The 24805-nt window shown below is 38.5% G+C and overlaps 2 protein-coding genes, 1 long non-coding RNA gene and 1 pseudogene across 4 annotated transcripts in view; 1 reads left to right on the forward strand and 3 right to left on the reverse strand.

Moving 5' to 3' along the window:
• LOC131323670 (uncharacterized) overlaps positions 1-24805 on the forward strand; it is a 105631-nt pseudogene that overhangs the window by 53168 nt on the left and 27658 nt on the right.
• LOC131321768 (uncharacterized) lies at positions 12-8258 on the reverse strand. Of its 2 annotated transcripts, none has more exons than XM_058352717.1 (9): positions 8179-8258; positions 7881-8058; positions 6513-6751; positions 5830-6051; positions 5674-5702; positions 4232-4295; positions 4033-4140; positions 3600-3924; positions 12-451 (listed from the first exon to the last, which is right to left on the reverse strand). In XM_058352717.1, exons 1-8 carry the CDS (start codon positions 8242-8244, stop codon positions 3610-3612), a joined length of 1221 nt encoding a protein of 406 aa, XP_058208700.1. In that variant the 5' UTR covers positions 8245-8258; the 3' UTR covers positions 12-451; positions 3600-3609. The 2 variants fall into 2 exon arrangements, with proteins under 2 accessions (XP_058208700.1, XP_058208701.1); XM_058352718.1 differs by having other exon boundaries at positions 7881-8051; positions 8179-8205.
• LOC131321771 (uncharacterized) lies at positions 8277-17152 on the reverse strand. The gene is made up of 3 exons (XR_009198622.1): positions 16802-17152; positions 16639-16673; positions 8277-8498 (listed from the first exon to the last, which is right to left on the reverse strand). It is a non-coding gene; the product is annotated as an uncharacterized LOC131321771 (long non-coding RNA).
• LOC131321769 (uncharacterized mitochondrial protein AtMg00810-like) overlaps positions 23418-24805 on the reverse strand; it is a 1696-nt gene continuing 308 nt past the window's right edge. The window contains exon 1 of the mRNA XM_058352719.1: positions 23418-24805. This exon is cut by the window's right edge and continues 308 nt beyond it. Within this exon, the coding sequence (XP_058208702.1) occupies positions 23468-24631 (1164 nt within the window). The 5' untranslated portion in view covers positions 24632-24805 and the 3' untranslated portion in view covers positions 23418-23467.

Here is a 24805-nt window from a genome sequence, read left to right on the forward strand (position 1 = left end):
TGAACTATAAGTTACACCATAATAGCCAATACATCTTTGTAAACCATTATAATCATGTGCCAAACTAGATATCCATTAACCACAAAAACTATGTATTCTATACCAAATTAATGTCCATTCAACCATAGGATCTAAAGCATCAATATTCCCATGACAAAAACATGAAAGGTAGACCATACCATATATGTTCATCATAGTTCTGTAGCATCATTAAAATGAAAAAAGAAGACTCGGAACTTCATCCAAAAAAGGAGTCTTCATAGAAGCATATATCCAGAAAAGAAGACTCGGACCTTCATCCCAAAAAGGAGTCTTCATAGAAGCATACATCCAAAAAAGAAGACTCGGACCTTCATCCCAAAAAGGAGTCTTCATATATCCAAACAAAAAGTCTTCATAGAAGAACGTCTATATACCATCTTCCCCCCTACAAACCTTATGTGTATTCAATCTGCACATAAAAAGTAGGATAAAGTATTTTGGTTATGATGTCAATAGAACACAAAACATTATGGAAACTTAACAATCTGCACAGTACACCTTATGCGTATTCAATTTGCACACACAAAGTATTTTGGTTATGTGTTAGGTGTGTTGTGTCCACTAAAGGTGTGTGTTGGTGTGAGTTGTGTGTGTTGCGTCCACTAAAGGTGTGTTGTGTCCTCTAAAGGCGTGGATTTCATTACTGGTGTGTGTTGTGTGGGTGCCAAGTGAGTTGGAACACAAAAAACAGCCAAAAACCATCAGTAAAGATCAGCCCAGCAATCTAAAAAATTAAGAGCAGCAACAACAAACATGAGCACCAAAATGCAAAAGGGAATTGATATTGTCTTGTTTATTCTGTTACTTTATCTCTTTCTCTTATAGTTGAGCTGTTGGGTAATGGATGTAATCTACAACTTTTGTATGTCATGTTAGGTAATGGCTGTAATCATTGTAGTGGCAACAATGTGGTGCATGTCAGTCCACTAGGGTTTGTTTAAGATGGCTTGAGTGCATCTCAGATAGATTGTTTGCTGTCTCTATAGCTCAATTGTAGTTGCTCAATATAGCTCAATTGTGTTGGTTTTCAAGTGGAGCAGGTACCCTCTTCTGCCTATGCTTCACTGCTACTCCTGTGTGTAGTGCAGCAAGGGTTTAACATAGAGTACCACTGGTGCTTTGTTGGTCTAGCTGATCATTCATTGAAAGTGCTGACTGTGATGGCAGTCTTTATGTTGTATAAGGTATCAAGCTATATGTTAAGTAGTTGTGAGCTTGGGGGTTGTCCTATTGTTTGTACCTACCCTTGGGGGGTTGTCCCTTGGGTTGTTTAAGCCTTTCTAGAGGGCATGTCCCTAGTTATGTTTTGATTTCCTAGCTTGTTTTTGACTGCTCATGTGGTGTATCATGCTCATTCTCATTGCTAGCCTGCCTGCTGCTGTCCAGTAGTGGCAGCCTGCTACTGTTCTGCTTCGCTACTACTACTGCATCCTGGTTGCTACTGGCTGTTACTATAATGGCAGCAAACTGCTGCTGTATCAGAGCCCTTTTGGCTGCTGTATCTAGGTTCCACAAGACTATACAAGCTGCGTGCATCATTTTTGCAATTCCAGCTAGTCAATTTCCAAGTGTAAGCTGCCGTGTGTGTTCTTCAAGCAGCCAGTCAATTTTGCAATAGCATACTTAGTTTGAGAAAGAAGTATACTTGAAGCAAGTTTTTGAACCTTTATACCCAAAAAATAACTCAATGAACCTAAATCTTTCATGACAAATCTTGTATGAAGTGTAGCAATCAACTGAGTAATATACTGAGTATCACTACCTGTGATTAGAATATCATCCACATAAACAAGAACAAGTGTAAGACCTTGATCAATTTTAAGAGTAAATAAAGAGGAGTCTGCTTTGCTGTTGGTGAGCCCCTGCTTAATGAGAAACCCATAAAAGAGAGAGAACCAAGCCCTAGGAGCTTGTCTTAAGCCATACAATTAAGGCTTTGTTGAGTCTAGAAACATGATTAGGAAAGGCCTCATTTCTGTAACCTTGAGGTTGTTTCATATATACTTCTTCTATAATACCATGTAAAAAGGCATTAGAAACATTTAGTTGTTTAATGTCCCAATTATGATGCACAGCTAAGCTAAGCACCACTCTCACAGTCGGTTGCTTAATGACAGGGCTAAAAGTCTTTGTGAAATCCAAACCTTCTTGTTAATTTCCATTTGCCACTAGCCTTGCCTTGTATTTAGCTGCACTTTCATCTGAGTGATGTTGGATTTTAAAAATCCACTGGCATCCTATAATGTTTTCTCCTGAGAGTGGATAAACTAATGACCATGTGCCCTGCTTTACTAAGGCTTGGTATTCTTCTGCCATAGTTGTTTGCCACTGAGGATGCTTAATAGCTTCAGAAAATATCTAGGTTCTACAGTTGGAACAAGCTCACTCACAACAGCAGTTAAACTGTGTTTAGGTTTGTGCATGCCATATTTAGACCTAGTGACCATGGTATGTTGAATGAGAGGAATGGAAGAAGAAGAAGGTAACCTAGGAGGACAGGCTCCTAAAACTTGGTCTGGAGACAAAACTGGGGAAGCAGAGATAGAATCTGCAGGAGAAGGAGTCTGAGCAATCACATGAGTGTCCGAATGTAATGAAGAAATAGGATATGAGACATGTAAATGAGGTTGAGAAATAGGAGAAGAAAGAGAAACAGGAACAGACAAGGGAATAGAAGAAGAATTAGAAAGAGACACTGAGGAAGAGGGAAAAGAGATTACAATATCTTCAAAAGATGTTAAAGGGACAATAAACTTAACTGAATCAGAGACATAGTTAGACGAAGAAAATGATGTACAGAGTAGGGAAATTCACTTTCTATGAATTTGACATGTCTGGATATGTAAATCTTTTTAAGCACAAGGTCATAGCACTTGTACCCTTTAGTATGATCACAATATCCTAGGAAAATGCATGGTTTAGATTTAGGAATCAGTTTATGACAGCATATGGTTTCAACCAAGGATAACAACAACCACCAAAAGGTTATAAGATCATATAGTTTAGTTGGCTTTGAAAAAGAAGAACAAAGGGAACCTGAATTGTAAGGAGGAATGAGGTAACCTATTGGCCAGGTAAACAACAGTGGTACGTAAGAGCTTCTAGCCAAAACACAATAGGTAAATGACCTTGTAATAAGAGAGCAATAGTGGTTTCAATCAAATGTCTATGCTTTCTTTCCACAACCCCATTCTGTTCAGGGGTATGTGGACATATAGTTTGATTAATAACTCCACTTGTCAAGAAAAAGATGGAGTAGAAAATGATTAACAAACTCACCTCCATTATCTGCTTGGTCTTCTATTAGAAGACAGGCTCCTCAAGTTAGATGGGTCAAAGTGGTATGGTTTAAATATGCAGTGCCTAGATGGTCTATCATTCAATGGTTGGTTGTATTAGGCAGGTTATCCACTCTAGATAGGCTTCATAAATGGGGGATTGTCATGGAGTCTCACAAATATGCAGTGCCCCTGTGCCTTTGTAAGTGGTTTTGGCTATAAAACTTAACTTAGACAATATATATATATATATAAATAGGGAAAGCATGATGTACTAACCAGCAAGTTGTTAACCGGTGAATCCTTGTTGTTTAAGAAACGCCATAACACTAGCCAAAGTCTTCCCCTGTTCCTCTATCTTATTGTTTGCTGCTTCAATTCCTTCCGCTTGCTCCTGAATTTTTTCAGCTTGCTCTTGCACCTTTCCCTCGAGGTGTGTTACATACTCCCTGTTCACAGTCCTAATAGAGGAGGAAGGCCTAATGCCAAGTCCCTTCACATAGCCTGACTTTGCCTTGAGTCCTTTAACGGAGAGCTCCTCTTGCGTAATCGGGATTGCACCTTCCTGCGCATTATGTTCAGTCTCTATTTGTACCATCTTATCCTGTCATTTTAAAGTAAATGCCAAATTTAAGTTCTGACAATTTAGTATAGACAAGTTCTAATAATTTAGAAGACACTAGTACACCACAAAAGTACTTGATACACGTACATAGAGAACTTCGGATTCTGAAGAGATCCATTTTTGTGTGTCCTTATTGAAGTGGGTATCCTTGTACATCTCTGTTACCGCGGGCACAACACCTCCATTATCGTGCATCTGATATAATATGTTCTCATCAAATGAGTTAATAAAGCATGTTCATATTGTAAAAAAAAAAAAGTGAAGGCCAATATAATAGAAAACGCACCGCAGCGGCAACCCTAACTGGGAGTGACTTTGATCCACATCTATGTTTTGTCTTAGACCAAGACCTGTTTTTTATTTTTTGTATTGGCAAAAGAAACATATCGATAAAATAGAAAATGAGTTACGAAGAGAAGAAGCTATTGAATTAGCCCAGTTGTTATCGGAATATAAAATATAAATGCCTAGAAGATATCGATTAAACATAAAATAGCCCAGTTGTGATTGAATCCAATGGAAATTTCAGACTTAATTTGTCAGTTGGCAGGTATTGAACTAGCAGTGGAATTGAACCCAAGTATAATCAGGAAAACAATTAGAAGCCAAGTATATGAAGTTTGCATGAGTCCTAATGGAGCTAGCTATGATGATGAAGAATCTCGAATAGCAACATGTTTAGTCCTCTCAGAAGCTAAACCTCATTTCTTGAATAGCAACATATTGATTACTCCAGAGGGCTACATAGCAGCTAGCAAACAGCAATAGCAAACTTCTAAGTACTAAATAGAAGCCAGCTAATAGCAACACAGGAACAGCAGTAGCATTGCAGAATTGAAGGAAAAAATGCAGAAATTTGAAGAGGAAAATGTAGAATTGAAGAGGTATATAGTAGAAAATGAGAGGAAATTGACTCATTGATGAACTTTGTACAAAAGCTAAGTGGAGAGGTGCAACAATTGTCCACACAGAACCAAGAAGCAATCAAGAGAATTGAGGAGTTGGTGAATCTCTCAACACTATCTCGTCGAAAAGAATGGCACCAGCAGCTACTTGTATTGTCTTTGCTTGTCATTTGTATGGCCATGTTTTATAAGTATTGTAATGTCGTTCGAAATGCAAATTCCTAGCATTGCCATGAGAAGCACCTATGTACTGAAAATGGCACATCCAGTCCAAATGCCGAGTAGCTATCAGTAATGTTGTTCTATATGAATGAATGAAGTGTTTCCTAGCATTATGAATGCAATTCAAATCCCTAGCATTATGTTTTTTTGTTAAGTACTTGGTTTGGACTTCAATCAGTAAACCTATCCTCAGTTTGGAGTTGAATTAGAGAGGAGACATGACTGGAATTCCCCCAAGTAGATCAGTAGAGTAGCAAAGCCATATTGAATGTCTAAAGACTGATTAATCTAGGAATTTGACAGCAATAAGCCAATAACATTCCATGAGACCAAATGGCAGGTTTTTCTTCAAAAGAAGCAGCAACAGTTCACAATATAACAGCTTGGCAGTCAATATTAGAGACCAAAAAGCTGATAATCCTATAGTTGCGAGCATACATGGATGAAAGCCATGATGAAGGCCTAATCCTACAGTTGTAATCCATAAACAGCCATAATGCTGTTGGTGATGTTACTTAGTAAGTGCCATGGGCACAAGGGCAGAAATGAAGTCAAAAAGGCAGCAACAAAAGCAGCATTAGAAAAGGGAAGAAAATCGAACCTGTTTGAGGTGTTTTTTTCTGATCGCTCCTACAAGACCACAAACCAATAGAGAAAACTATAAGGGTTTCAAGTTTAGGATATGGTTTTTCAATAAAATCCAAGATTAGGATGCTATAACAAGAACCATGACTATTTCTATGGTGAACAAGATTACCAGCCATTTTGGAACTGTCCACTTCTTAGTGACTAAGCTCGTCCACTGCTCTGGATTGACACCAGCTGGTGGGTTGTTTCTAGCATACTCTTCCCCCCTTGTTTCTTTAAGTTTCTTGTACTTTTTGTGCAAAACGAAGTTGTGATTGCTCAACCTCCGTCCACATTGTGTTGCCACTGCCTTTTCAACATCGATTGGATCTCCTTGCAAGTCAAACTTATCCTGCAATATTTGATAATTTTAGTAATGACTTGATCCTAAGTTACATAATTAATACCTTATTTGTAAACTAAGAACTACTTTGATGATACTGATACATTCTTTGCCTTGGATTTCTTGAAATTTGTTTGGGCAATGCTGTTTCACCACAGCTTTCATATTTTATAGTTTTTAGCTTATTTGGTTGCGTTCGATATTGATCTGATCATTCCTAAAGCTCTGTGTGTGTGTAATAATGGGATTTCTGGATGATGTGAATTTAAGGTTCTTTAAGGAATGCCCGCATCCAGATGATAACCAGCGGCGTCAACTGAGTAATGATCTAGGGCTTCAGCCTAAGCAGATCAAGTTTTGGTTTTAAAACAAGAGGACTCAGACAAAAGTGCTCACTTTTCATCACTCTAACCTTCTGTTTACATGCGCTGCAAATGAAAGATTAACTGCTGGAAATACTCAGAGTTTACCATTATGCGCTGAAGTATAGGTGCTTTAACACTCTCATCTACTGCCTTCCACCTAGGGACGCCAACGTCTATCACATGTGTGCGAACCTCGACACCAATCCTTGAGGCCAATTGAGCAGCATGCTTTCCTACCGGCGCACGAAATAGTTGTGGAATGGGAACTGGAAGCTTTCCTTGTTTGTCAATGAGTCCCTGAGCTTCAATGCCTCGCGTAGGTCCACGGGTAGGTCTATTAATTTCTGTCACAAAGAAAACAAAACAAGAGTAAATAAAATTGTTTACACCAAATGGCTACATGGGCTAAATGATATGCGATGTTTCCAATCCATCTAGTAAGAGGGAAGGAAAACAATGCCATAGTAACAGTAACAAAATAGGATAACAGAACAGCAGCAGCACTGCTACTGGTTTGACAGAATAGCAGCAATAGTAGGCTTCACACAACAGAGCAGCAGCAGCTGTAGGAAACTGTATTTTTCCCTGGCTTGAAAAACAACAGCCATAATAGAAAACAGTAACCAAAACTCAGGGACTTCACTATGACAAACTGGCAGTAAAGGACACTATTTGTATCCTAGTCCTCTTAAGCATTTACAAAAGAGATGGCAGTAAATGGTAGTAACTGATAGCTGGTACCAGTTCGAACAATCCATTTGCAAATGGATGGAACATCAGCAGCAACACTATTTGAGCAACAAACAACAACAACAGCAGCAGTAAGCATCAGAATATAGAAGCAAACAATTATGTATAGCAAACAGCAAATAGCAGTAAGCATCAGCAGTAAGAGTCATTCAAAGCAGCTAAAAGAAAAGAGCTATGTACAACTAGAGTCTTTCAAAGCAGCCAAGCAAAGACTAGCAGATCTGAATATGCTCAATGAGTCCAGTTACAATAACAGCTACCAAAACAGCTAATATACACAGTATTAGTAGAAAGATCCAGCACATTCAAGTATCATATACTTGGGACACAAGCACATGCACTTTCCAATAGCACACAAGAACATATATGCTAACAATGGAATTGACTAGAAGTTAAAGTAATAGCAGGTGCAGAAATGTCCTGAGCACAAACCTTTGGGGTCATCACATTGCAAATGCCCACCAATGAAAACCAAAAACCCCTCAGGTATGATCAAGTGATATGATGGTAAGTATGATACAACTATCATAGCCATGCATAGAAACAATCAAAGAATGAAACCGTTGGTACACAGCCAGCTATCACATTACTTCTTCTTTTTCGTAAGGTTATCAGTCAATTGTTCTTTTTTTCCACAAAAAGTGCGCCAGTCATAATTTTACTTAGACTACATAAAACAAGATAACGTAACTGTAAAAATAAACCATATATTACATTACTCACCGCCATTGTTCTCAGGTAGCACGTCATTTTGTGGCTGAGCAATGGGAGGCAGTGAGGCTTGGCTTTCCATGCTGGGATGAGGTGTTGATCGGGTGACCCTCTCGGAGATCAGAGTTGCACCACATTGTGGCTCTGTATGTGATTGTGCTGGTAGACCACCTGGTGGTGTCTCTATGTCCTATAATAATAGAACACAAAATGCACCAGCATTAATACATATTGCACTTCATTCATACGAGAAGACAATAGAAAAAGTACGAGAAGAAAAGATTAAAAAAAGAAGAAGATACATTATTACCTCTTGCTCGAAAGAGTCATTAGACTCACTGTTATAGCCATGACCATCCTCATCATTTGATAGCATATAGTCAGGGTCGTCCACCTGATAAGCCCTACCACGCTTCCCATTATCATTAGCACACTGGTGCCGAGCTGATCCCATCATAGATGTTGCAATTTTCATAACCCCAAGAGATTCCAATACCTCATTGTTCCTCTTTACTTTCTCATCTCTTATCCTCTCATAATGTGTTTTGTAATGAGTTGCTAGAAAATTAGGCTGGAGCATTACTTTTCCTTGTTTTTTTTTGGTAGACACTTTTTCTCCTCTAGACATTTCTGCGTGACGATGAACTATAAATAAACAACACAGTTTAAAAGTAATGCAAATTAAGAGCAGTGTAAAACAAAATATCTAATGAAAACCCATAACTTCAAAAACTAAACACATGTAAAATACATATAAGGATCCACATACAATGCTTAGAAGAAGTACATATATCTACCCAAAAAAAAAGAACTACGCGTCATAATCCATATCAGGATCCATATCAGCATCGGATATTTCATCGTCTTCACCAGCTTCATCATTTATATCCTCTCCTATTATTTCATGCTCTTCATCAACTTCGTCATCTGTTAGGTTTTCAGTTGTTTCATGTAATGGCCCAACTCCAGCAATAACCTCAACTTCAGCGTCTTCCCTACGGAATCGAATATTACCTTCAATGTCAATTGGCACTCCTGAGGTCATCCTTTCTTGTTGGAAGGCATCGGTACATTCTGGAGAATCCAGTGGTTCACCGTCTCCCACCTCTGGTAAATCAAACACACCCCTTTGCTTGACCAACTGCACAACTTGCCAAGGTTCGCCCCATTTTGTATCATTTAGGTAGAAAACTTGCTTTGCTTGGCTAGGCAAGATGAATGGATCAGATTGACACCACCGACTCTTGACATTAATACTTGTGCAGTATTGATCAGTTCGTATAGTGCCATTTCGACCTGTGTTGCCGGTGTTGTACCACTCACATTGAAACAAAAGGACTGTATTCTCACACATGTACTCGAATTCCCAAACTTTGACCAAGTGACCATAATACTTGTGCATCTTCCCCTCGTGGTCTCCATGAGCAAGCACGCCACTATTTTGACTCCTACGGCGGTCATCTACTTCTCTCGTACGGAACCTTAACCCATTAGTTATGCAACCGTAGTGCTCCTTCACTAGCAAATTGGGACCATTTGCTAATGACCATAGTTCATTAGTCGCCTCTATTGACTTGTTAGCCCTCAACCGATTTACCTAAAGTAATATATATAATCATGAAAAAGTTAGTTATGCTAACTAAATTATGGTTCGTTTAATACCAATGACTAGCATCTCTAAAAGAATTTCAAGTATCTTACCTTCTCTTTGAACCACTTGGGAAAGACTTTTCGTTGCACACTGGTTATGTTTTGTCCATTTGGAACATGCAACAATTTTTTGTGTTCCCTATTCAAAAAAGAATGTCATTAATTGCTGAAATACTATCATTGTCATCAAAGCCACTAAAAAAAGTCAACTACGTACTCTAGATACTCCTCTATCTCAGGGCTATTTAACAAAATGAACCAATGAGCTACGTCACGGAGTTCTTGTGACATCTCGCCATTCCTTGTGACTAGCCCAAAAGGACGAGCTGTCTCTGTGAATACTGTGTACCCTATACGACGTTCGCCAAAGTCTTCATTTCGTTGAGTTCGATTATGCACGGTTTCAACCTCATCAAGATACATCGAGCAAAAAGTAATGCACTCCTTGACAATGTAAGCCTCTGCAATCGAACCTTCTGGTCGAGCTCGATTAGAAACAAACTGTTTCAGAGTTCCAAGGAACCTTCAAGACCAGTTAAGAGTAAGATTAAACATGTAAAACAATGACCCTTTTCAATCAATAATTATGTTTGTTACAATTACCTTTCTATTGGGTACATCCACCGATAATGTACTGGTCCTCCAAGTATGGCTTCACGTGGTAAGTGAACAGCTAAGTGGACCATCACGTCAAAGAAGGCGGGAGGAAAGATCTTTTCAAGCTTGCATAGTATGAGCACTATACGTTCTTCTAATTTCTCTAATTCACTACGTCTCAATGTCTTAGAACAAAGGTCTTGGAAGAAACTACCCAACTCAAATAATGTTGTACTAATTTCCTTATCCACAAAACCACGCATCCCAATTGGAAGAATCTGTTGTATAAGTATATGGTAGTCATGACTTTTTAGGCCAGTTAGTCTACCATTAGTTGAATTCAAGGACCTTGATATGTTTGCTGCATAGCCATCTGGATACTTGACCGATTTAAAGAATTCAAAGAAAGCCTCCCTCTCATTAGGGGTTAGCGCAAAGCTCGCACAAGGTTTGACATATGATCCGTCGGGACGTTGTGTCAACCACAGATCTTTTCGTATGCCCTTATCTTCCAAATCCTTTCGCGCCTTGTCCGTGTCCTTATTCTTTCCATCAATGCCCAACATTGTTCCAACAATATTTTCACTAAAATTTTTCTCACAATGCATGACATCAATGTTGTGTAGAAGTTTCCTATCCTCCACATACGTTAGTTCATACAAAATACTTCTCTTTGTCCAATTCGGTTTGTGACGTTTCCTTTTCTTATTTGCTGGATTCTTTCCGAAGATGACCCCCCTTACATTGTTCAATTGCTCTTGTATCTTTTCCACCGGCAACTCTAAGGACCTCTTCCGATTCTCGGGCTTACCATTATAGGCCAGCCTTTTTCTCCGTTCTGCATGATCTTCCGGCAAGTAGGCTCGATGATTTGTGTACGCAGTCTTACTTCTCAATGACTCAAAATATGGTTCATCGTTGCAAGTATAACAAGAATAATGGCCCTTTGTTCTCCACCCTGAGATGTCACCCAATGCTGGCCAATCATGTAGTGTCCACCAAAAAGCTGCACGCATTTGGAACCATTCACAACTTGCTGCGTCATAAGTTAATGTACCAGTGTGCCACAACTCCTTCAACTCATCAACCAAAGGTCTCAAATAAACATCGATATCGATCCCGGGTTGTTTATCCCCTGGAATAAGCAATGTCAGCATGAAGAACGAATCTTTCATAACCAACCATGGTGGCAGGTTGTATGGAATAAGAATGACAGGCCACATGCTATAAGAGTTGCTCATGTTACCGAAAGGGTTGAACCCATCAGTTGCTATTCCTAGTCTCACATTGCGAGCCTCACAAGCAAACTCAGGATGCTTAACATCAAACTCCTTCCACTCATCACTGTGGGCTGGATGCCCGGATTCCTCACCATCAGTAGGATTATTCATGTGCCATCTCATGGCCTCGGCTATCGCTCTAGACATGAACAACCGTTTTAATCTTGGTGTCAAAGGGAAGTAACGCAAAATCTTACGCGCAATCTTCTTTCCCCTAGCACAATTGATCTTGTACCTCGACACATTGCACTTTGGACATCTATCCAATGCTGCATTTTCATTCCTAAAGAGTATACAATCATTTATGCAGGCATCGATGAGCTCGTATGACAAGCCTAAGCCAGACAATAACTTCCTTGCCTCGTATGTGTTCTTGGGAACTAAATTACCTTCTGGTAAAAGATTAATCTGGAACTTCAAGAACATATCAAGCGATTTATTGGTCCAATGGTTTGTTACCTTCATATTAAATACCTCAATAACAAACTTCAACAGAGTATAATTTTTGCTACCTGGGTATATCTCGCGCTGGGAATCATTCAAAAGTTTATCAAAGTTCTGCACTTCCTCATGTTGGGTCGCATCTATTGGTTCCCCTCTTATTCGATCTTCCACCAAAGCATCCATACCACCTAGATCACCATCTCTCATTTCATGATGCCGAACATCATCTAATTCACGGGGTTCTCCATGCTCATGCCAGATAGTGTAACTTTGCATAATCCCATGTTGAATCAAATGAATTCGCACAACTTCTGGACTTTTCCGGTAAAAGTTTACACACTTTAGACACGGACACGGAATATAGCCTTGTGCATCAATAACCGCTCTTGCAAATTGAATAAACGAAGTAACACCATTATAATACAACTGACTAATTCTTCCATCTGCTGTCATGCCCATTTTCATCCAAGTTTTGTCCATGTCTGATAGTAAATGCAAGTAAGATTTAAGTAATCAAATTAATGTCATGTCATGCATCACATAATAATTAATGTTGCTTACCATGAATAAGGTCTTTGGATTGGATAGATTTGAACAAACAAAAATATTAGAGTAGACCTCATTAAGAAGCTAAGGCATAGTACGAAGTTCAATCTAATAATTTTAGAGTAACCTGATTAACGGAAGTATATAGTTTGACTGTGACTAAGTCTTCAATGGAGTAAAATTCTGAAGCAGGACACTAAAGACATGACCACTTTATTGAAGAGCAGTTTTTGAATGACAAGTTGGAAAACATGTTGAAGTCTTCCGTCTTTTCAAGTGGTAGTAGATATATACTTCAACATACACTCCAACACAATTCCTATACAGTCTCCTAATCCCCTTAAGCATATAGCTTTATCTTGTTCCATTAGTTTTGCTTCTCCATGTTTGAGTTTTTTTTCCTAATAGTTGTCATCAATCAAAAAAGAAAAAGAAAAGACACCCAATAATCCTACCTCATTGCACTTGTGGGAAGGACATAACCTACACTAAGGGAGTCACATAGATTATACAACTCAGAGAGCCACAAAGTAGTAGATATATGATGAACTTATGGTGATAAAGAGCAATAAGTTTTATATACCAGGGAATGAAAGCAGTAGACAACAGATCTATAAACCAACGAAAAAAGGACATGGGAAAGATCTACAGAAGATAGTGGCAAACACATTCAGATTTCCAGGCATGTATGCGAGATCAAATGCAAATAATGCAATGCAGAAAGCTTGCAAACTGATACGAAAGAAAATAAAGGCTATCAGATTTGCATCTGTACACCACGCTTGACATCCATTTAGCAAAAATAAGAGAATACTTGTAAATTGCAAGAACCGTAAAACTCCATCTAGAAAACAAGGAACCTTCACAACAAATAGTAAAACAACAGTAAGTTCATTTGTGTTCAGCACAGGTCCCACATATTCACTCTCAGCACATGTCCCCTGATTTCTGACTACGTTATGCGGAAGTGTTATGACAAACGCGTATTCAGCACATTTTCAATACTTAAAACTTATACTGACAAAAATTGCCCCATCTCAGCTGTTAATCAAAATATCTTGCACCGAAGGCAAAAAAATCCTAAGCATAGATGCAGGGTTTGGGTGGTGATGGCTCTGGTTTGCAGCACAGGATCCAAGTGGTTTTATGGCCTGGGAAATAGAAAGGAAGGGTCTGTCTGTGTTGTGTAGCTTGTGCTCCCCCACCCGACGACACAACTGACTCTAGGCAAGAGCTGCAAGAGACCCTTACATTTCTAACACCAAAGTAGCAAAGATACAATGCTGATATGATGACAAAGCGATTGTCCAAAACTGTAGGAAATGGCACGCTGGAGGAAATGATAAAAATATGTTTCTACATGTGTTTTGCATGAAAGTTTTCTTCAAGAAGTAAAACACAGCGCTAGTTAAATTAGAGAGCCTTCCATAACTTAAAAGACCAATATATTATCCAAATAGTAATAGTATTCAATCAAACATGCTATGCAAAGGATCTGTTAACCACTGCCCATTCAAAAAAATGCTCTAAATACGCCAGGAAACTTTCATGACACTCTATGGACACTCGAAGGACCAGTCAGAGGTGCCAAATGAAATAGCAGACTATAGTTAAACTTCACCAAAGGAGACCACCAAACTCTTGATTTCAATGCCATCAAACCACCACACCACAACTTAAGAGAGTATCATATCCATATAATACAGCGCTGAGATCAATGATCAGCAGACTGATTCTAAGGAAAGAGAGGGACTTTACAGAAAGTCTACATAAAGAGTCAGCTTTTATGCCGTTATGGTTGTATCTAGCTTATTGAAGTGAATTAACTTAGAACTCCCATTGGAGCCCGCCGCTTGTATACATACTATTTGCTTCCAATTATGCCTGTATAAAATCCTTCTGTGTGGTTCCTTTGCTTGAACATAGAAAAATGCGATAATTGCTACCCTTTTATAGCCTTCCCAAAAACTTAAGCTATGAAAAGTGATAGTTGTTGAAGTGGTAATACATATATAAACAAGGGATTCACACTTACAAGGAGAGTTTTGTAACTGTTGCGAGATGTTTAGGCTTTGGGGTTTGGTCTCTACTGAAGTTGACGTCTATTTCAAACCGATTTGAACAATTCCTTTTTGGCACACCACCCAAGAAAGTTTACATAAAAATTCAACTCCCCATAGTATCCACAACAATGAGTCGAACGCTTGGCTTACAAGCTGAAAGAGGCTTTGTAGAGCCTACAACGATCTCCTTCAGAACCGTGACTTCAAACAGAGTACTACCGATCCCTCTTTGTTCACATGCAACCTAGTACAATTGTTCTATTGTTCTGTTATAAATGATCCACTTATCACTGTGGGTGGTGTTACTGAAATTTAGAGTTCCGAGCTCCTTCTACACAAAAAATTGGCATATAGGATTTTAGGCAAAGTAACGTGTACTTGTTGATTTAGAATATAGCCTACTAACAGACAAAAAATTTGAGAGCAGGACTCGATAAAGTATGTGATGGGCCTTGTTTAACAGAATTAAAATGATGAGAGTGGAGGCCTTAAGTGACAAATTAGAAGTCAGAGATGCCTTGTTGATTCTGAATGGCCAGGGCTTGAGTCTGACAGAACTAGAGGGGATAAGGACAATGCAAACCTAGCTTCCCAAGTGCAAATACTACTACTTCCACGGCTAGTGTAGCTAAACAATGGGCTAACCCACCAAAATTCCATGAACTTAGCTAGAAAGTGAGCCTAGAACGCAACCATGATCCTTAATTTGGTCGAGTACCAGTTGAAGACCACACATCTCTTAGAGCAGGAGGGGCATATCCAATCTCCGAAGGTTCTACTACCCAAAGGTGACTCAATACTAGGTGGCACCTCTAAAGTATCTAACTTCGTTTCCTAAATTGATAAAACAAAAAGGAAGCTGTTATAAAAGACTGAGAAGCACCAGTATCAAACAAGTATAAAAAACACATGTGCTACTTGAAAAGAAGATACCACTGATCACAGATTTTGCTGACTGATCCAGCTCCATGTCTCAGCCTTTTCCTTGACCAGAACTCTACCTACGTTGGTTCTGAAGTTCCTCACTTGCTACACCTAAGGGCCCAGGGTGGAGCTAAGGAAAACACCATAGTAAATTCGAATTTTTCCACAAACCTAGCATTGAGACAATCGGAGAAAGTAATATAGATAAATTAAGAAATACGCTCATTTTCTCGTGTCTCCCATATGCCCTAGACATGGGAGTTAAGATGAAATATGCAGCAAACACATATCCTTAGGTCCATCTCCAAACACTGGTTGGCTCATAAATGTATGCAGTAATATGTGTGAAATAGAATTTGTGCAATGGAAATTTTAATAAGAGTAGCATAGCCCTAAGCGGTTGAAATCAATTGATTTAGGTAACAATGCAACCAATATCAAAACAAGAATTTGGCATCGTTTCTTCTACTGGGAGCTTAATTATGGGGGTCGTGTGTTCCTTCTGTGTTTCACGATTCATAGTGCTCCTATAGGCTATGTTGTGCAATATCCGTTAGGCTTTGTTATGTATTCTTTATGGCTTTATTGCATAATACTCCTGTCAAGTTGTCATGTAATAATTAGGCCCTCGTAGCGGTTTTAAAGGAGCCCAGGGCGATGATGATGGCTGCCTAAAAGATGGCTAAGGCAGCCATGTTTTCTGTAACGGTGGTCTTACGTATAAGTGCTTAATCATTAGTGTTGATTGTTGTGCTTAAAGAAAGAATTCAGTACTTCTACAACTTTCATTAAAAATAAGGGTTTGCCTACAAATAGAAAGAACTCTCACACACCACAAACGCACTGATCTTGGTAACATTATTCATGACTGACTATGCATGAAGGTGTTGCAGGAAATGTTGCTAAATTCTGGACTAATACATGGTCAAATGAAAAATCCCAGCAAGGAATTTCCTAGACTCTACCTGTTATCGACTCAAAAGAACGTCTTCATCAGTCGAGTGGCTACTTCCAACAAGCATGGGGATTGGAATTTCATTCAAGCATATTATCAAACACTGTATGGGCAATATGTTACTTTCTTCATCACTTCACCTGGCTTGGACAATGTCCCCCGAAACCCAAAAGCAAACGACTGTATTCTACCTATTTTAGACACTCAATTTCTGTCATGCTTTGCTATTTCTCCAAAGAAAAATTTGCAACCTAATCAAGAAAAATCAAGGGGAATAGAGAGATACGAAGAGAGAGAGAGAGCGCACTCACCTGAGTCGGGAAACTGATGATTGATGATGCCGCCGCTGCAAGAAAAAAGGAATGCAGTTAAGAAATTAGGATGAAAGTAATGAAGGGGACCGTAGAGGAGAAGATAGAGAGAGAGAGAGAGAGAGAGAGAGAGAGAGAGAGAGAGAGAGAGAGAAGACAGAACACTATAGAGAGAGTCAATGTTGCAGAGATGGAGGCTGGGGAGCAGTCTGAGAGAGATGGAGTGGTTTGAGAGACATGGAGTGGTCTGACGCTGAATTGGCAATTGCGGATGAAAGGGGAACTTTGGGATGAACGCCCAATTTTTTCCCCGCCCCTGGAACCCGCCAAAATTTTCTGCCTCTTTTTTTTTTTTTTTTTAATTGTTTAAATCCCTCCTTTAAAATGGAAGACAAAAAGAATTTGTCACCCAAAGCATTTCCTTTTGTGAGGAATTATTTCGTCACGAAATGGTTGCAAGTATATGTGGAAGAAACGGATTGGTGACAAAATTTATTTTTTCGTCACCTTATATTTTTTTTGTCCACTCTTTTGCTGACAAAATTTATTTTTCAGTCACTGATTAACTGTTTTTGGTGACAAAATAAAATTTTCTCACCTTAAATTTTTTTGCTCTCTTAATTGGTGACAAAAAAATATTTTCCTCACTAAATAGGTATATTTTGAGACAAAAACTACTTTCGTCACCATCATTTCGTCACAAATTCTCATTTTTCTTGTAGTGTCTATAGACAAAATATTGCTTTGCAAATTAAATATGCAATGGTCAAATGTGAAAGTAGATTGCTCTTTGTTTGGGCCTGAATCGTTTGTAATAAGATGAGATCTTGTTTGTTCATGTTGTGGTTAGTTAATTCATTTTCTAGTAAATTATGGTCTTGTGATGGTGTTTATAGAATGTAGTCTCTTTTGTTGCAAGTCAACTCCCATCATAATTCTATAAATTCGTTGAATTTGAATAATACGAAGGCCCTGGGGAGGGAGCTGGATCCATTTCGAAAGAAAGATATCTTGTACATGAGTGAGGGTTTTTTTTTTTTTTTTCTTTATGGGGAATAAAATTTTATTAAATTATTTTTTAACAAAGGGTACTTCAAGTTACCAAAGCTTTGATTACCCTAGTGGTGGCGCTCTTGTGCTGTCATTTGTCATGTCAAGGGTTCGAGCCATCGTATCCACACTCATCCAAAAAATATAGGGTACTTCAAGTTAGGAGAGATGGAACTGGAATTGATGTAGGGAGGCGTGTCGAAATAGAAGAACGCACAACAAGGACAATCACGAATACGTATAAACTAGAGATACTCTCTCTACGAACACACAATAATGAGAAAACTTCTCAATTTTCATTAATCAAATCATAAAACAATTCCCTTAACCCTAAGGCTTACAATTGAATTTATAATAAACTAGAAATACTAAAAAGGAAACCTCAATAAGGAAAAACTAAATCTATGTCTTAGAGAGCAAGAAAACAATAAAGAGGAAATAAAATCAACCTAATTAAGAAAAATGTTTGACGATTTCCTAGTCCTAAAATAATAGGTTGCCCCAAGCGTAGGGCGGAGACCGGCGTAGCACAATATCCGGTAAGATCGAAGTTGAATCCACAGAGACGGTGACGTGTGCTGACTTAAAAACTCGAGTTGTTATTGATTAAACTGGCTCTTAGGTAGCCTTTCCTTGTCGTTTGATTGGGATTAACTAAAATCTAGGAAATAATTGTTCTTTTCAAACAATCAAAAGGAGGTATGGTCGTAGGGTTCATAGCACTCGTAACCAGTTCGGATTAGCCTGTTCCATTCGGTGTTCTTAAAAACGTTCAATTTTAGATTGAAAAAGATGCCTCGTAAGATGCGAGACTCTATGGTCGCCGTTTACCTATGCGCAACGGAGAATGAGTTTTGGACCCCCATTCTCCCGTTCACATAGGCTCCGACAATGCCCGGATACGTCTACGGAAAGTATTATTCTAATCTAAAATCATTTGTTTTATTGTTTGAAAAAAAAAAAGCAGTGTCCGAATTGGCCACGGTGTGCTAATCACCCCGCGATCCTACCCATATGACTACTCACTAGTCATTGCGCAAGAAATAAAAGAAATCCTAATTTGAAACATGCTTCCGAATACGAAATAAGCAAAAGAAATAAATTAATAAACAAGTATCAACGAACAACTTAAATAAAGAACATAAATTAATATGAATTACCAGAGTACGAAGATCTGAACAAAACTTTGAAAATTTGAAGGGAAACGAAAATCTGAAACAAAACAACGTAAGAGAAAGCTGTAAAAAAATAACGTTCGAACCCAAAAGAACTGTAACACGGCAGCTAGCCCCGTTCTTCCGTTCTTCTGTCAAAAAATCCCTACTTCCAAAAGCTGCTGCTAAAACCATTATATAGGGTAAGCATGCATTAATTACACAAAGCTCCCTCGGGCTATGTATAATAACAACTCATAAAATCAATTTTAAAGTACTTTGCACTTTTAACCCCAAACTTTCTTTTATTTCTGTTTTTGTCCAAATTTCTTGAAAACAAGCTTGAGCAACCTCCGCTTTGACACCCCGGCAACATACAAACCGGCCTCGAGGCCACTCATTCCGACCTTGGTGCTAAATCCGCCTTATTACTTGTGAAAATAATAAAAACACCAAATAAAGACAAAGCACGGCATCAAATGGAAAATGAAATAAAACGCGCATCTAATGCGCTAGTTCGCCCTACTTAGGCACTCATACCTACGATATTACGCGCCTATCAAAAACCCAATATCCTAGGCAATTTATGCTAAAACGGAAAGATCCTTAATAAAATACTAATTGCAAAATAATAAACTAAAATTCTTATATTTCTTAAATAATTAAAATATTGGCCTGCATCAGGAATCCACCGACGGCTGAATAAAAACAAAAAAATGGACAAAGCCCAAGCACCTAGCAGGTTGAGCTGAAGGGCAAAGTCCAAACAAGGGCAAGGCCCAACTAAACACCTGATGGGCCACCCCAAACCCAAAAAGACAAATGTCCTAATTGTGTACGATCTTATTGTAGTTAACTAGAAATATAATTTTTTGCCATTACAATTAACTATGGGCCCCCACTAAGCTACAATCTTTGATCCGTCCTTGCATGGACCCCCTTTCGGCCTAAATACTTGGCTTGAAAAGGTATACCTAAGAAGGTATCATGTAGCCCTAAGTGGGTGTTAATATACCACATGAGACTTTAGCTCACAACCAATATGGCACTAAACGCTCTCAAATTCTCAAATTTGGGGAATGACATATGGATTGCTCGTGCCTGACCAAACTAAGTCCACTCCTTACATACGCATTACCACATCGATGGGTACTATCAATCTTTTGTGACTTGTCGATAAGGGGTTTTATCATGATTTTAATTTCATTCTCTGCTTCTGGACAATAAAATAAAATTACCATGAATTAATTGAGATCTGCATACCATGAGTTATCAAATGGATTTATGTACAGTATCATGAAGCCATGACGTACCGTATGTGTATAATCTGATGGAATGATGAAGCATGGTTTGTGATGAGAGCTTTGTGAGATCAATAAAATTCTCAAAGCTACCAATTGGCAATGGTATTGGATTTTCTAGGTATTATTACTGTTACATAAGCTAACAAGCATCTGGTTTTGAGCTCTTCTAAAGCGGTAATTAATCCACCAAAAGTCATCTTATAATGATCAGTCAACCTATGGGAATATTTGTTTGGGAATATATAGTTTATTAATTAGTTGGTGACTCGGGACCACACTTCAAGTTTTCACCTCAGCAAGGAAAAGGGTAAATATCGTAAACAAGTATGCCATAACCCTTACCTGCGCGCAGTACTCACCAGCATCACTAATAAATCACAAATTAATAAAATAAGAAGTCCTAAATCAGGGCGGAGCCAAGATTTCCAAAACGGAGGGCAGAACTATATGAACAACAAGATTTTAAAATTTCAAGATTCGGGAATCTAAAGGATTTAAATGTCTAAATAACATCAAATACAAAACACAATATCTAGGTGCTTTTTATGTTGTTAATATTGGTCAATTTTCTGTAGTGGACAATACTAATTGCTATTTATATCACCCGTGCCAAATACCCCAAGTGACTCGAAATAAATTTTTTATTTTCTTCCATTCCACCACTGTATTGCATGATGATTGGAGCCATTGGATTATACATTTAAACAATCAAATACCCGAAAAATTCATCAGTCGTCGAAAATCTCTCTTCCCTTTGATCCTTCGTCATCGAAAATATTCTTTACATCAGGAAAACGCAAGTTGATCTGTTTAAAAGCTTAGAATTGTAGAGATAACGTAAGTTGACTACTCAAATTGTGCTAATGAAAGACTTTGTCTAAAAGTAGTCAGTAATTGGAAGGCATATTTTATGTATGGAGATAGAGTCACAGTACTTAATCATGGGATATTTGTATATGAAATAACTCATCAACTTTCTTTGTGATAACTTTGAACCGTTGTTAGGTTTTCAGGACCAAATGTCAACCATCGATTTCAATAATTTCTACACATTTCTACCCTAGTGTATACATAGTTTTTTTTCTTTTCAAAATGACAAGAGCTTCATCGATTGAAACACAAGTACATAAGATAATAATCACTAAAACATAACATATATCCATCATTAATCGAAAGACTAGAAAGCCGCAAAGAAGATTAGTCTTCCAGGTAATACCCAAACCACTACTATCTGTCCTAGCCAAAGAATGGACCATGCACCCTACTCACAGTTCTACATAGAATACAGAACTCAATCACACTGATTAAAAAAAACCCAACACTTGAAGCGCAACAAGGCTACCAAGCCAATCGATTTGATTAGCCATTGGACAGCCACCGTTGTTGCCTTCCTTTGTTAGAGATTGAACCATAACCTCCACCGTGGCTGAAATTTGAAATAGCACCTCAATGATGAAGAAGAAGCCGAGAGAAAGAAAATGAAGAAAAATCATTAAGAAACTCTCAGATTTGAGATCGAGAGAGAAAATCCTCAATAAAAAGTATGACTTATTGATTGAAAGGGATAGAAGCCATAAATGAGGAGGAAGGGAAACACCCATCAAAGGTAAAGCCTTTCCCTGCCACTGCACGAGGGTGGTGAAAACCCTAGGAGAGGAAGGGGAAGGAAGAGACGTGCGTAGGGTTTTTTTAGAGGGAGACTGAGTTTCTCCCCTAATAGTTAATCAGTGAAGTAATCTATAATTGGCGAGCAATGACAATTGATTTATATGCGTATATGTTTCTTGTTTATGTTTTTTGGTTGGTTTCTTGCCAACTTCTTCCTCCTTTGGTAGCGGGTGGCATATGATTATCCTCGATCTGGGTGTTAATATAATTGGGATGTAGGTCGTTGATTGCAATGCCTTCTATCCCCATTTCCTTTTAATCTTTGTATCTTCGATTTGTTGAAAAAAAACCTAACACCTGAAGCATGCAAGGAGGCCGCCAAACCAATCGATTTGATTTGCCATCGGATTGACCGCCACTAATGTTGCCTTCCTTTGTTAGAGAACCATTAGCTCCATCGTGGCTGAAATTTAGACCACACCTCAATATATTGAAGGAGAAGCCGAGAGAAAGAAAATGAGGAGAAATCACGAAGAAACTCTTAGATTATTTGAGATCGAGAGAGAAAATCCTCACTAAAAGTAGGAGCTATTGAAAGCGATAGAAGCCGTAAGGAGGAAGGAAAATACCCATCAAGGGTAAAGCCCTCCCTTCCCGCCACTGCACAAGGGTGGTGAAAACCCTAGGAGAGGAAGGGAAGGAAGAGAGGTGGTTAGGGTGTTTTTTTGTAGAGGGAGATACTCTGAGTTTCTCCTGTAACAGTTAATCAGTGAAGTAATAATCTCCAATTGGCGAGCAATGACAAATTTTTTTCCTCTTTTGATTGGTGATTTATAAGCGTATATATTTTCTGTATGGATCAAATCACTAGACTTAATTTAGGTATATTTGAATATATATATAATCAAAAGAAAATAACTTAGGAATATTTTTTTTCGTCAAACGGAAATACAATAACTAAGGAATATTACCTGCACAGGGAAGTTTCCGTTGAATTAGTCCACGGTTGCGTCCTTTGTACAAAACTAACATTCATTTTTCTATATGGAGAGATTCATAGCTAGCATTCCACTGGTATTTAAATAGTATTCTTTGGTATTTACTATGCAGAGAGAGAGAGACACATGAACTGATCATTTCGTTGTTGAAGGTGCATTCACATCCAAGTTCCAATGAACACTATGTAGCTATCCTTGAACACGTATCTCCATCTACTCTTGTTTTTTTCATGGCTCCTCCTATTAGCACAAGCCACGCTAGGAAAAAACATAACCGCCAACTGTTAGAAGAGGAGGGTATCTAGTATAGATTTGGACAAGATTTTTGAAGGAGAAGAGTACTTGTATTATACTTAGAACTTGAACTTTTTTGACATAGTACAAAATGACTAGAACCTCTCCATATTTATAGTACCCAATGGAAGGTTCTAGATATCTTTTTATAAGATAATATCTAGGATCTTTCTAGATTTAAACATGCGACATTTTCCTTACAACAAATATCTAGATATTTTCTTGGGATATTCTAGAACTCTTCTAGAAACTCGGTCCAACAAATATCTTGATATTTTCTAGGGATATTCTAGAACTCTTCTAGAAACTAGGTTTTCTAGAAACAAGATATTTATACTCCTCCAAAAATATCTTTTATTTGGGCTTCTTTATTGGGCTTGTCTTGGACTTATTTTTCTTGGGCCAAAATACCAAATTAAGTTTATGCTCCAACATCCCCCCTTAAACTTGATTTAGTAACTCCGAGAAAATTTCTTAGCTTGGAGAAGACTTCATACTTGAGTGGCTTGGTGAGGATATCGGCAATTTGATCTTCTGATCTTGCGAATGTCATTCGGACCTCCATGTTAGCCATGCATTCTCTTATGAAATGATGCCTTGTATCTATATGCTTGCTACGATCATGGAAGACTGGATTCTTGGCTAGTGCTATTGCGGATTGATTGTCCACGAATATCTCTGTTGCTTCTTTTGGTTCAAAATGAAGCTCCTTTAGTAAGCTCCTTAGCCACATTGCATGACATACACATGAGGCAACAGCTACATATTCGGCCTCACAAGTGGAGAGAGTGACAATCGGTTGCTTCTTCGAAATCCAAGTGAACGCCGTGTCACCAATGTAGAATAGAAAACCGGTTGTGCTCTTCCGGTCATCTAAGTCTCCGGCCCAATCACTATCACTATATCCAACAAGCCGAAAGTTGTTAGATGATGAATAAAATAGGCTGAAATCAAGTGTACCTTTTATGTAGCGGAGAATCCTCTTTGCCGTTTTTAAGTGCGTCACAGTTGGCTCCTCCATGAATCGGCTAACCAGTCCAACTCCGAAGAGTATGTCCGGCCTTGTGCAAGTCAAGTAGCGCAAGCTCCCCACCAAGCTCTTGAAATATGTTGGATCCACTTTTTCTCCTTCATCAAGCATTGACAGCTTAACTCCGCATTCCACCGGCGCGCTAATTGGTTTGCAATTAGCCATGTTGAATTTCTCGAGCACTTCTTTCACATAGCCTTCTTGGGAGATGAAAATGCCACCTTTGCTTTGCTTTACTTCGATTCCAAGATAGTATGACATGAGCCCAATATCCGTCATTTCAAACTCCCGAGCCATTGCTATCTTGAACTCTTCAAACATTCTTGGGTTGTTGCCGGTGAAGATCAAATCGTCCACGTACAAGCAAACAACCAAAATATCTCCATTCTCCATTTTGGTGTAAAGGGCATGCTCATGAGGGCATTTAGTGAAATGGTGTTCTTGGAAATATTTATCAATTCTAGTATTCCATGCCCTTGGAGCTTGTTTTAAACCATATAAAGCCTTGTTTAGCTTTAAAATTTTATTTTCATGTCCTTTCACCTCATAGCCCATAGGTTGCTCTATATAAACTTCTTCTTCGAGAAAGCCGTTTTATAAAGCGGATTTAACATCCATTTGATAGATGTTCCATTTCATTTGAGTCGCTATAGAAATAATTAATCTTATGGTTTCTAAGCGAGCAACGGGAGCAAATACCTCGTCATAGTCGATGCCAGCTCATTGCTT

The sequence above is a fragment of the Rhododendron vialii genome, chromosome 4a (genome assembly GCF_030253575.1).
Source record: "Rhododendron vialii isolate Sample 1 chromosome 4a, ASM3025357v1".
Lineage (NCBI taxonomy): Eukaryota > Viridiplantae > Streptophyta > Magnoliopsida > Ericales > Ericaceae > Rhododendron > Rhododendron vialii.

Coding starts and splice junctions, on each gene's coding strand:
- LOC131321768 (XM_058352717.1), bottom strand. CDS start 8,244: ATGCTATCAAATGATGAGGATGGTCATGGCTATAACAGTGAGTCTAAT. Junction 6,752..7,880: donor GCTACCTGAGAACAATGGCG/GTGAGTAATGTA, acceptor TCTTTGTGACAG/AAATTAATAGACCTACCCGT. Junction 6,052..6,512: donor CTATACTTCAGCGCATAATG/GTAAACTCTGAG, acceptor CAAATATTGCAG/GATAAGTTTGACTTGCAAGG.